The sequence below is a fragment of the Oryzias latipes genome, chromosome 3, assembly GCF_053564925.1.
Source record: "Oryzias latipes strain Hd-rR chromosome 3, Olatipes_Hd-rR_3.1".
In the NCBI taxonomy this organism is placed as follows: domain Eukaryota; kingdom Metazoa; phylum Chordata; class Actinopteri; order Beloniformes; family Adrianichthyidae; genus Oryzias; species Oryzias latipes.
The window spans coordinates 42314546-42327307 of record NC_136239.1 but is presented as its reverse complement, the minus strand read 5'-3'; the positions used below and the strand labels follow the sequence as shown (position 1 = coordinate 42327307).

Here is a 12762-nt window from a genome sequence, read left to right as displayed (position 1 = left end):
CTAGACAGTGCCCTGAACCTTTTTTCTTCAATGATTTGTGATCTTCACTGGTGTCCATGGATTACATGAAATCTTTCCACCTTTATCCAACTTTGTCATGGTAGGGAGAACACCTCAATGGAAGGGGGGGGGGGGGGTCATAAGATAGCACAAGGGTTAAATGTTCAGCATTTAGAACCTCAATAAACTCCGACCTTCAAGACATTTAAGTGGAAACATTTCCAAACTCAGACGTTTGACAGAAAAGACAAAGTCGTTTCTTTCTTCAGTTTATGAAGCGGATACAAAAACACGAAGCTAAACATGTTCTTCACGTGTACAAAAACAGTCCACAGCCACATAAATACGGTCATACTCCAGACTCCGTCGGTACAAAGGTCTTGGTCCCGTTCCAGCATTGGTGAAGCTTGTTGCTAAGCGACAGTGATGATGAAAAACAGACTATTTATTGCTATAACAACGGTTTATGTTCACAAATGTTTGAACAGAAAATCAAAGGCGTCTGTTTGATTTCAACACCATTGAAATAAAGAAACAAAACAGAAAACTCATCGTTTATGACGCTTTTTTGTAGCTAATGTAGCATTTAGCTAAGTGCACCTTAGCCGGTCACACGCCGGCTCAGCATTCAGCCTCTTTGCTCTCGCTCAGCGGGTGATGAACAAAAACTGAAAAGTCTGTTGGTCCCTGAACTGGATTTTGTTCTGGTGAACAAAAGACGGATTCTGGTGGAGAGGACGGAGGCGCGGCCCCTCCCCCACAGGAGGTGGCAGTGTTTGTGCGGTGAGGCTGTTCCTCTGACCCCACCGCAGAGCTCCTCCAGGAGAAGGGTCAGAGTTCACGCCGTCTGTAGCTCCTCCTCCTCCTCATCGCTGCCTTGCCCCGCTGGGTTTTCTGGACTGAAGCGAGCGGATCTCATCTTCCCAAAGAGGGCGGGGCTGGGCTGCTGCCGCCGCAGCCTGACGGACACAGAGCAGGACGTTAGGAGGACAGGGGGGGGGGGGTCTGCTACGACCTCGACAGGTGGAGGTCAGCAGGTCCATGCAGGAGAAGAAGCAAACAAAGTGCAGATAATGTAACCAACAAGCAAAGATGGGCGGTCCTTTCCTCTGACTAAGGCCACACCCACTTGTCCTAAGATCAAAAGCAGCTTCGTGATTGGCTGAAATATTTGCCGTCATCATCAGTTGACGACGGCAGAGAGCTAATCTATGAGAAGATGATGGTCTGAAGCCACCACTGACGGAACGGAACGTCACAGAACCGTCATGAGGGGAAGATTTTCTGCTGAAGACCCATCTGCTGTCACAGGAAAGCTTGGATGTGGGTGTCTGACCTGGACTGGAGGTGTTCCAGCTGGACCTGCAGGTTCTCCGCCTGCTCCACCTGCTCGTCCAGAGACCTCTGCAGCTTCCTGGTCTGGTTGTGGGACTCGTCCAGCTGAAAGTAACCAGGAATCTCAGACGTCTCCGGCATCCAGGTGACTGGAGGGGGTCTGAGGTTCTCCTACCTCGTCCTCCGCCTGTCCCAGCTCCTTTTTCAGCTCCTCCACCCGCAGACGAAGCTTCTTCACCTCGGCGTCATGGCTCTCCACCCGCCGGTTGGCGTGGGCCAGCTCGGTGGTCTTCTCCTGGAACTGCTTCTTCAGCTTCGTGTGGACATGACGGAGATCCGCGAGTTCCTGTGAAGACGAAGAAAGTTCCTGCGTCAACCATCGTCTGAAGAACCTCGTGTCGTCCAGAGGCGTCCACCTCCGCCCAGCAGGTGGCGGTGTTCCATCCCGTTCCCGTCCACCAACAACACAGAGGAACTGTGTGGACGCGCAGAACAAGTAAAGAGGGTTCTACGGTTCCTTCATGCTCTGCCTGGCAGTTTGTCCTGGTTGCGTATGAAGTTAGGTTTGTTGCTGGAGTGTTGTCCGTCCATAAAAACGTATCATAATTGTTCTTTATTAGCAAACATTTTTACGCACCGACAAAAACTTCAGCAGCAAATCCATCTTCACGGCCGTCGTTTGACGGCGTCGTTTGATTTCCTGGGTTCACGTCGTGGTGACTAACCCGGGACATTTCCACAGTTCTTCTCAGCATTCCTGTGGGTTCCTGTCAGACTTGGTTACGTCTCTGGGCTGTTCTAGATCTTCTGGATTTTGGAAGGATGGGGTTCAGCTGTGATCTTAGCAGCAGAGGAAGTTCATGTCTGAAAGTTCAGAGACGGAATGATGGCTTCATGCCCACGTGCACGCCCACGTGCACGCCCCTGCAGCATTAGCAGGAACAGTTCTGGAGCAGCAGACTAGTGATGCTCCTCTTTGGGAAACGAAAAGGTTCTGTTGAACTGGTTCTGCAGGGATGAGGGATCTTCAGGGGGGGGCCCTGTCACATCAAACTCTTCTAAAGGAACGACCGTTTTGACCCTCATTGGAATTTTTACCAACCAAGAACCACAAACATGAAGCCGGACTCCGGACGTGGAGGGGACCTGAGATGTTTCACAGACTCTGATCCAACATCATGGCATCAATGTTCACAGACAGGAGTCAAAGGTGTTCGCACTGAGGGGCGGAGTCACAGATGACTCACAGTTTGGTGAGATAGGGCGTCGGGCTCACCTTGTTCTTCTCAAACAGCTCGCTCTGGATGGCCTTCAGGTCGGAGTCGAGGGCGGAGGCGGCCTGCCGCCGCTTCTTGGTCAGCTGCTCCTCCAGGTCCTCCACCTGAGCCCTCAGCTTCTTGTTGTCCCGCTCCAGAGCCAGCTTCTCCGTCTCCAAACGCTCACGGCGGCCCCACTCCGCCGCGTTTTCCACCTGCAACCGCTCCATCTGGTGGAGAACCGAAGCACCACCTTCACATGCATCCACCCAGTACACGCAGGCGCCCCGACCCCACCCACCTCTGCTCGCAGCTCCGCCAGCTTCTTGTCCATGCTGCTCCGAGCCCCCAGCTCGTCCTCCAGATCCTCAGACATGCGGCCCAGCTCGTCCTGATGGATTTCCTTCAGCAGGTTCAGCTGCAGAGTAAAGAAATCTTTGTGACCCAGCGGTAGAACCGAAGCTTTCAGGCTCTATGGAGGGAGAACCGGGCAGAACTGAAGCATCAGCTGCCTCTCCTCACCTGTTTCAGGACCTCCTGCTTGCTCTTGCTGAGTTCCTCGTGCTTCAGCTTCCACAGACTGAGCTCAGCCTCCAGCTTTTCTATGTTCTTGCTCAGAGCCAGCTTGTCTCTGGAGGAACACAGAAACAGGCTTCAGAGGTCTGCAGGTGGAGGTGAGTCAGGTGTTTGGGGGTGTGATCTGCAGGTGGAGGTGACTCAGGTGTTGGGGGTGTGGTCTGCAGGTGGAGGTGACTCAGGTGTTGGGGGTGTGGTCTGCAGGTGGAGGTGACTCAGGTGTTGGGGGGTGTGGTCTGCAGGTGGAGGTGACTCAGGTGTTGGGGGTTGTGGTCTGCAGGTGGAGGTGACTCAGGTGTTTGGGGGTGTGGTCTGCAGGTGGAGGTGACTCAGGTGTTAGGGGGGTGTGGTCTGCAGGTGGAGGTGACTCAGGTGTTGGGGGGTGTGGTCTGCAGGTGGAGGTGACTCAGGTGTTGGGGGGGTGTGGTCTGCAGGTGGAAGTGACTCAGGTGTTTGGGGGGTGTGGTCTGCAGGTGGAAGTGACTCAGGTGTTGGGGGGGTGTGGTCTGCAGGTGGAAGTGAGTCAGGCGTTTGGGGGTGTGGTCTGCAGGTGGAGGTGACTCAGGTGTTTGGGGGGTGTGGTCTGCAGGTGGAGGTGAGTCAGGTGTTGGGGGGTGTGGTCTGCAGGTGGAGGTGACTCAGGTGTTTGGGGGGTGTGGTCTGCAGGTGGAGGTGACTCAGGTGTTTGGGGGGGTGTGGTCTGCAGGTGGAGGTGAGTCAGGTGTTGGGGGGTGTGGTCTGCAGGTGGAGGTGAGTCAGGTGTTGGGGGGGTGGTCTGCAGGTGGAGGTGACTCAGGTGTTGGGGGGGGTGGTCTGCAGGTGGAGGTGACTCAGGTGTTTGGGGGTGTGGTCTGCAGGTGGAAGTGAGTCTGGTGTTTGTGGGTGTGGTCTGCAGGTGGAGGTGACTCAGGTGTTGAGAGGGTGTGGTCTGCAGGTGGAGGTGACACAGGTGTTTGGGGGGTGTGGTCTGCAGGTGGAGGTGACACAGGTGTTTGGGGGGGTGTGGTCTGCAGGTGGAGGTGAGTCAGGTGTTTGGGGGTGTGGTCTGCAGGTGGAGGTGACTCAGGTGTTGAGAGGGTGTGGTCTGCAGGTGGAGGTGACTCAGGTGTTGGGGGGGTGTGGTCTGCAGGTGGAGGTGAGTCAGGTGTTTGGGGGTGTGGTCTGCAGGTGGAGGTGACTCAGGTGTTGGGGGGGTGTGGTCTGCAGGTGGAGGTGAGTCAGGTGTTTGGGGGTGTGGTCTGCAGGTGGAGGTGACTCAGGTGTTGGGGGGGTGTGGTCTGCAGGTGGAGGTGAGTCAGGTGTTTGGGGGTGTGGTCTGCAGGTGGAGGTGACTCAGGTGTTGGGGGTGTGGTCTGCAGGTGGAGGTGACTCAGGTGTTGGGGGTGTGTGGTCTGCAGGTGGAAGTGACTCAGGTGTTTGGGGGTGTGGTCTGCAGGTGGAGGTGAGTCAGGTGTTGGGGGGTGTGGTCTGCAGGTGGAGGTGACTCAGGTGTTGGGGGGTGTGGTCTGCAGGTGGAGGTGACTCAGGTGTTAGGGGGGTGTGGTCTGCAGGTGGAGGTGACTCAGGTGTTGGGGGGTGTGGTCTGCAGGTGGAGGTGACTCAGGTGTTGGGGGGGTGTGGTCTGCAGGTGGAAGTGACTCAGGTGTTTGGGGGGTGTGGTCTGCAGGTGGAAGTGACTCAGGTGTTGGGGGGGTGTGGTCTGCAGGTGGAAGTGAGTCAGGCGTTTGGGGGTGTGGTCTGCAGGTGGAGGTGACTCAGGTGTTTGGGGGGTGTGGTCTGCAGGTGGAGGTGAGTCAGGTGTTGGGGGGTGTGGTCTGCAGGTGGAGGTGACTCAGGTGTTTGGGGGGGTGTGGTCTGCAGGTGGAAGTGAGTCAGGTGTTGGGGGGTGTGGTCTGCAGGTGGAGGTGACTCAGGTGTTTGGGGGTGTGGTCTGCAGGTGGAGGTGAGGCAGGTGTTTGGGGGTGTGGTCTGCAGGTGGAGGTGACTCAGGTGTTGGGGGTGTGGTCTGCAGGTGGAAGTGACTCAGGTGTTTGGGGGTGTGGTCTGCAGGTGGAGGTGAGTCAGGTGTTGGGGGGTGTGGTCTGCAGGTGGAGGTGACTCAGGTGTTGGGGGGTGTGGTCTGCAGGTGGAGGTGACTCAGGTGTTTGGGGGTGTGGTCTGCAGGTGGAGGTGACTCAGGTGTTAGGGGGGTGTGGTCTGCAGGTGGAGGTGACTCAGGTGTTGGGGGGTGTGGTCTGCAGGTGGAGGTGACTCAGGTGTTGGGGGGGTGTGGTCTGCAGGTGGAAGTGACTCAGGTGTTTGGGGGGTGTGGTCTGCAGGTGGAGGTGAGTCAGGTGTTGGGGGGTGTGGTCTGCAGGTGGAGGTGACTCAGGTGTTTGGGGGTGTGGTCTGCAGGTGGAGGTGACTCAGGTGTTTGGGGGTGTGGTCTGCAGGTGGAGGTGACTCAGGTGTTAGGGGGGTGTGGTCTGCAGGTGGAGGTGACTCAGGTGTTGGGGGGGTGTGGTCTGCAGGTGGAAGTGACTCAGGTGTTTGGGGGGTGTGGTCTGCAGGTGGAAGTGACTCAGGTGTTGGGGGGGTGTGGTCCGCAGGTGGAAGTGAGTCAGGCGTTTGGGGGTGTGGTCTGCAGGTGGAGGTGACTCAGGTGTTTGGGGGGTGTGGTCTGCAGGTGGAGGTGAGTCAGGTGTTGGGGGGTGTGGTCTGCAGGTGGAGGTGACTCAGGTGTTTGGGGGGTGTGGTCTGCAGGTGGAGGTGACTCAGGTGTTTGGGGGGGTGTGGTCTGCAGGTGGAGGTGAGTCAGGTGTTGGGGGGTGTGGTCTGCAGGTGGAGGTGAGTCAGGTGTTGGGGGGGTGGTCTGCAGGTGGAGGTGACTCAGGTGTTGGGGGGGTGGTCTGCAGGTGGAGGTGACTCAGGTGTTGGGGGGGGTGGTCTGCAGGTGGAGGTGACTCAGGTGTTTGGGGGTGTGGTCTGCAGGTGGAAGTGAGTCTGGTGTTTGTGGGTGTGGTCTGCAGGTGGAGGTGACTCAGGTGTTGAGAGGGTGTGGTCTGCAGGTGGAGGTGACACAGGTGTTTGGGGGGTGTGGTCTGCAGGTGGAGGTAACACAGGTGTTTGGGGGGGTGTGGTCTGCAGGTGGAGGTGAGTCTGGTGTTTGTGGGTGTGGTCTGCAGGTGGAGGTGAGTCAGGTGTTTGGGGGTGTGGTCTGCAGGTGGAGGTGACTCAGGTGTTGAGAGGGTGTGGTCTGCAGGTGGAGGTGACTCAGGTGTTGGGGGGGTGTGGTCTGCAGGTGGAGGTGAGTCAGGTGTTTGGGGGTGTGGTCTGCAGGTGGAGGTGACTCAGGTGTTGAGAGGGTGTGGTCTGCAGGTGGAGGTGACTCAGGTGTTGGGGGGGTGTGGTCTGCAGGTGGAGGTGACACAGGTGTTTGGGGGGTGTGGTCTGCAGGTGGAGGTGACTCAGGTGTTGGGGTGTGTGGTCTGCAAGTGGAAGTGACCCAGGTGTTTGGGGGTGTGGTCTGCAGGTGGAGGTGAGTCAGGTGTTGGGGGGTGTGGTCTGCAGGTGGAGGTGAGTCAGGTGTTTGGGGGTGTGGTCTGCAGGTGGAGGTGAGTCAGGTGTTGGGGGTGTGGTCTGCAGGTGGAGGTGAGTCAGGTGTTTGGGGGTGTGGTCTGCAGGTGGAGGTGACTCAGGTGTTGGGGGGGTGTGGTCTGCAGGTGGAGGTGAGTCAGGTGTTGGGGGTGTGGTCTGCAGGTGAAGGTGAGTCAGGTGTTGGGGGTGTGGTCTGCAGGTGGAGGTGAGTCAGGTGTTTGGGGGTGTGGTCTGCAGGTGGAGGTGACTCAGGTGTTGGGGGTGTGTGGTCTGTAGGTGGAGGTGAGTCAGGTGTTTGGGGGTGTGGTCTGCAGGTGGAAGTGAGTCAGGTGTTGGGGGTGTGTGGTCTGTAGGTGGAGGTGAGTCAGGTGTTTGGGGGTGTGGTCTGCAGGTGGAAGTGAGTCAGGTGTTTGGGGGTGTGGTCTGCAGGTGGAAGTGAGTCTGGTGTTTGGGGGTGTGGTCTGCAGGTGGAAGTGAGTCTGGTGTTTGTGGGTGTGGTCTGCAGGTGGAGGTGACTCAGGTGTTGAGAGGGTGTGGTCTGCAGGTGGAGGTGACACAGGTGTTTGGGGGGTGTGGTCTGCAGGTGGAGGTGACACAGGTGTTTGGGGGGGTGTGGTCTGCAGGTGGAGGTGAGTCTGGTGTTTGTGGGTGTGGTCTGCAGGTGGAGGTGAGTCAGGTGTTTGGGGGTGTGGTCTGCAGGTGGAGGTGACTCAGGTGTTGAGAGGGTGTGGTCTGCAGGTGGAGGTGACTCAGGTGTTGGGGGGGTGTGGTCTGCAGGTGGAGGTGACACAGGTGTTTGGGGGGTGTGGTCTGCAGGTGGAAGTGAGTCTGGTTTTTGTGGGTGTGGTCTGCAGGTGGAGGTGAGTCAGGTGTTTGGGGGTGTGGTCTGCAGGTGGAGGTGAGTCAGGTGTTTGGGGGTGTGGTCTGCAGGTGGAGGTGACTCAGGTGTTGAGAGGGTGTGGTCTGCAGGTGGAGGTGACTCAGGTGTTGGGGGGGTGTGGTCTGCAGGTGGAGGTGACACAGGTGTTTGGGGGGTGTGGTCTGCAGGTGGAAGTGAGTCTGGTTTTTGTGGGTGTGGTCTGCAGGTGGAGGTGACTCAGGTGTTTGGGGGAGTGGTCTGCAGGTGGACGTGAGTCAGGTGTTGGGGGGGTGTGGTCTGCAGGTGGAGGTGACTCAGGTGTTTGGGGGGGTGTGGTCTGCAGGTGGAGGTGACTCAGGTGTTTGGGGGAGTGGTCTGCAGGTGGAGGTGAGTCAGGTGTTTGGGGGTGTGGTGTGCAGGTGGAGGTGACTCAGGTGTTTGGGGGGGTGTGGTCTGCAGGTGGACGCCTGTCTCTCACTCGCGTTCTTTCAGCAGAACCTTCTGGGACTCGTCCAGACGTAGCTGCAGCACATTCAGTTTTCCAGGGTCCTCCTCGGCGCCGCTCACCTCCTCCCACAGCTGCCGATTGCGCTCCTGCCGGCTTGGACCAGCGGGGGGGCGCGCGCCGGCGGGGTTCACCCCCGATCGCAGCACGGACTCCAGCAGCTCCAGGTCCTGAGGGCGGAGCAGAAAGAAGGTGCTGATCTTCAACTGGACCTTCAAAACTCTTCGTCAACACATTTACTGAAGGTCTTATTTCCAACATGTGATACCGGACCAGAACCAGAACCTGAGAAGAACCCCAGCAAATACAGGACGATTTCTGTGTTGGTTCGCTCCATAAAAGTCAGGAGGAGGAGGAGGAGCTTCCTCCTTCGGGTTCTTCAAAGTCTGAATCAGGACACTCACAGAACCGGATACCGGACCTTTTGCATTTTCTTCCAGCTTGGCATGCTTTTATTTTGACAATCTTGTGCTTTTATTTCTTCGTGTTGTCCCTGCCTGATATATTGTGTCTAATTCCTCAGATCTAGTGAGACCAGTTTGAAGCATCTGTGTAAGAAATCTGACCCCCCACACACACACACACACAGCTCCCGTCTTTCTTCGATTGGATGCATGAGCTGCAGTTCCTGAAGCCCCTCCCACCAACCGTAAACAGCCACGGCCTGTTAGAACCCGATGAGTCCTGACCTTTTGCTGACTCGCCGTTTGTCCGTCCAGGTCCCCGTCTCTTACTGGTTCTGCCTCGGGGGATCCTGGCGGCGCCTCGCCGACCCCGTCTGGCCCGCTGTCCGCGTGGGGGTGGGAGGCGGTAAGGCGGAGCACCTGCTGCCGCAGGCTGTCGTTCTCAGAGGACAGCTCCTGCCGCTCCCGCCGCACGCCGCTCAGCTCCTTGGTGAGAGCGTCCAGCCGCTGCCGCAGCTGCCGGATCTCGTCCCGCGCTCGGTTCCGCTCGGCACGGACCTGAAACCAGAACGGGCCCTGAGCGGGAAGTCCAGCCAGAATGCCGGCTGCTCCAGAACCGGGCTCACCTTGCTCCACTTCTCCCTCCAGTTGGCGGTGCAGTCGGACCACCACCTCATGGTCTTCTCCATCTGCGCCGCCCGCGCCCGCGCCTCCTCCAGCTCCCGCAGCCTCAGCTCCTCCCTGCTCTCCCAGTCGGCCCCCGCCCCCTCGCTCATGGCCCCCAGAGAGCCCAGCCCGAAGCTCCCCAGGCCCGGCGACAGCAGCAGGGGGGGGCTGGAGCTGGGGGTCTCTCCGGTTGGGCTGGGGGTGTGGGCCAGGCTGTCGGGGGAGCGGACCCCGCGGTCCGAACCCGAAACCAGACCCAGACTGCACAGAAGACCGCCTCCGGCCACCTTCCCCCCCTCAGGCAGGTGGGGGCTCGGGGTGTGGTTCATGACGGCTGTGGGGGTGTGGCTTCAGGAGAGCATCGTCCTCTTCGGGCGCTGAAACCCAACAGAACCACACGTTAAGCTCAGACACAGGAAGGGACACAACAACAGAACCAAGCCAGATCCAGACGGCGGTTCTGATCCTTTTCACACGTCGGCTTTGTGAGGGTGGTGACATCACACGAGGGGTGGAGTCACAGTCCATTTATCGCCTCTCTTTGGCAGCTGATGTTCTGCCGGGTCAGGGATCAGAAAAGCTGAATTGCAGAACTTTAGAAGCTAAAACAGAACCGGAGGAACACGAGAACATGGCTCTGCAGAGGAAGATGTTGTTGGACTCTGGGTAACTGAGTCCAACAGAACAGTAAGAAGGTTCTGAAGATCTCCATCCATCTGGGTCCAAACAGCAGGAACCTCCTGGAGGATCTGCAGTCTGAGGGAGAACGTCAGACTGGATCAGGAAAACCGTGATTGATCCAGACTGGTTCCGTCAGCCCCTCCTTCCTCCTCCTCTCCTGGTAGGAGGTGGAGGAACGGGGAAGGGGGAGGAGCTTCCCCTCTGAGCTCAGGACACGGTCGGATGACCCCAACGGTCCGGTTCCCGCAGCCGAGCCAAGACAGGCTAGAGCCCCGCCTCCACCCGCCGGCAGAGGGCGGTGGTGGTGGTGGTGGTGGTGGTGGTGGGGGGGGGTGTCACCAGGAAATGAAGTCAGCATGTGAGGTTCTGGCTCGGAGGTCTGTAGGATCCTGCAGTCAAACACAGGAAACCCCCCCACCGCAACAGTTCCTGTGTTTATGTCTGAACAATGAGAACCCAAAGCCCCTCCAGGCGGGTTCATGTGGACTTAGGCTGCTCCTCCCGAGGAGGAGACGTAATTCAGCACCTCCTGAGGAGGTGCTGAATTACGTCTATAAATTTGACCATTTTCCTCGGCTGCCTTCAAACCTCACCAATAAGTGCAACAGTAGAATAAAAGTGACACTTCTAGTATTCTATAGTTCTTCCACTGAACCTAGGCTGTAATTGAAGCGTAGAAGTTCAAACACCAGAAAACTGCAACCAGTTCTATATAAATATTTATGATCCACATAAATGAAAACGGGTTCTAGCGTCTTCAAGTTGGTGTTCTTGTCAGGAATGGAGTTCTGAACGGTTTCTGTCCTGGAGGGGAAGGCCCGGTTCTGCTGGCTCTTTTGGATCTGCATCCGTTGCCAGGTCATGCGTGTTTTGGTCGTGTTGCTGGGTCGGTGGTCACATGCTAGCTGCAGCAGAGAAACCGCTTTGGGGCGGGACGGACTCTGGACCGGGCCGACGTGACGTAAACATTTGTTCCTCTGGTTTCCAGCAAACACTTGGATTTCTGTGCTGTAGCATGAAGAGCGTTAGCATGCCCCGCCCACTTCAGCCCGTTTAAGTCCGGCCCCTTTCACACTAATGTCTTCAGGACTGTTGGCAAGAACATAATGTAAACTTTTCTATAGCAGGTCCTTTATAGCTCCACTTATTTTAATGTAGGAGTGTTAGAAAATATCCATAAGGTGAAATGTGGCGATAGTTCATTTGGTGACACTTGTATGGATTCAAATTGCTGTCAGGAACAGATTTATTTATTTATTTCTGAGCGTCCTTCAGCGTCTGCCTCTTGTTGTCCACTTCAACCTCCAACCACTAGTTGGCAGCAGAGAACATGGAGCCTCTTTGAGCAGCTCTACAAAACTACAGGAAGACCTCAGCTAGAAGCAGCTGGTTCTGTTGTTATCAGACATGAACTACTGAGTTTCTACTTAGGATGGTACCGAAGAGAAACTCTGCCGTGTTGCTGCGGGTAACATAGAAAAACACGGATTGCTGTGCTTTTTAGCGGCTCAGATCAGAATAAATGAAGCTCAGCGGCTAATAGGCTAATCGGCTAAAATGCTGTCGGCAGAGCGGGTCAAAGTTCTGCAGAACCTCCCAGTATTAGATTGTAGTTTAGCGACCTGATGGATCAGAGGGATGAGAACAACGCTCTGAAAAAGGTCCACGCCGTGGCGAGGAGCGTTGGTTTACTACTGTGTGAGAAGATCTGGGGGGGTGGAAGGTCCTAAGAAAAGCCTTCACAGAGAACACGTGCGGGGGGGGGGGGTCATTGCATTCCGATGTTTTCGCTGCTCAGCTCGGCGTTCACATGACCCCCCCCTCACAGTTTCTAGAGGTCAGTTGGACAAAAGCTGCTCTGCGGCTCCTGACAGCCGCCGCCCCCCCCCCCCCCCTCCACATCTGGAGAGCAGATGGACTGAAGCAGCAGCTGCTGCTGACGGGAACCGCCCCAGACGTCCGGCTCCGCCCCTCTGAGCACCGCCAGCCAAACGACTGCGGTCATAATTACCGGGTCCTGCAGCTAAAGATAGGTGACCGGAGCCCCGAGGAAGGAAGCTGGGGGGGAGGCTGCAGCTCCTGCTGGAGGGGGCTCCTGCAGGAGCTGCAGCCCAGATCCCCAATTCACCTTCATCTGCATGTAAGCCACGCCCCTTTGGGTTCTGAATGCTCCAGCGGGTCGGGTCGGCTCTGGCATTCACCTGCAGGGATTGAGGGGGCGTGTCTGTACGAAGCCCAACATGATGAAGTCTGCCCAGCGATGCGTTCATGGTCGTCACGACAGAGCAGAACTCTGACTACAACAAATCTGGATTTTCAGAATAAAATAAAAAGGGATGAATAAATGTAGATTTGAAGAACATCAGGAGGATCAAAGGCTCTGAAGACATAGCAGGGGGGGGGGGGCACACAAATATATTAAATGGTAGCCAAGGACTTGGCCCTCCACTGAGGGCCCTGGTGGGGGCTCCCCAGTGGGGGCTGCCCGGTAGGGGCTGCCCGGGGCCGCAGGGATGCAGGGTGCAGCCCTGTCGGCGGCTCTCCCAGAGGGGGGCGCCAGAACCCCCCAGCTTCACCCGGAATGATGATGAGTCCTTCTTCAGAGCAACAGGGCTCCTCAAAAGGCTGGAGCCTCGCAGCCGTCACCTGACAGTAACCTTTGACCCCGCCCGGCCGCGCTCTCCGGTTGCGGGGTCGTCGGTCTGCGGCCAGACTCGTCCGGAAAACCGCGGCGGCATCGGCGGAAGCAGAGAGCACCAACCTGAGCCGAAGCGGAGCTGAAACGTCCCGTCTGACCGGCGGAAGCCCGCGTCGAGCCGTTTTTCCGCCGCGGGTTCGATTCTACCGTTTTTCCTCTGGAAGAAGAAGACCTCCTCCCAGGAGGGGGTGGTCCCAGTCTGTGGC

General features: G+C 57.4%; 1 protein-coding gene across 1 annotated transcript; it reads right to left on the bottom strand.

Annotated features, from left to right (window-relative positions):
• Window positions 1-256: 256 nt before the first annotated feature.
• ccdc102a (coiled-coil domain containing 102A) lies at window positions 257-12760 on the bottom strand. Its single transcript, XM_023953817.2, has 10 exons — window positions 12620-12760; window positions 9138-9554; window positions 8797-9069; window positions 8081-8277; window positions 3114-3222; window positions 2893-3009; window positions 2612-2821; window positions 1511-1681; window positions 1337-1440; window positions 257-959 (listed from the first exon to the last, which is right to left on the bottom strand). Exons 2-10 carry the CDS (start codon window positions 9504-9506, stop codon window positions 839-841), a joined length of 1671 nt encoding a protein of 556 aa, XP_023809585.1. The 5' UTR covers window positions 9507-9554; window positions 12620-12760; the 3' UTR covers window positions 257-838.
• Window positions 12761-12762: the final 2 nt, after the last annotated feature.

What these genes read in the sequence shown, in the direction of transcription:
- ccdc102a (XM_023953817.2), bottom strand. Translation starts at nt 9,506, where the DNA reads ATGAACCACACCCCGAGCCCCCACCTGCCTGAGGGGGGGAAGGTGGCC. An exon ending in AGCAGGAGGTCCTGAAACAG is followed by an intron (nt 3,010 to 3,113) that starts GTGAGGAGAGGC and finishes TTTACTCTGCAG; the next exon opens with CTGAACCTGCTGAAGGAAAT. An exon ending in TGGCGGAGCTGCGAGCAGAG is followed by an intron (nt 2,822 to 2,892) that starts GTGGGTGGGGTC and finishes GTTCTCCACCAG; the next exon opens with ATGGAGCGGTTGCAGGTGGA.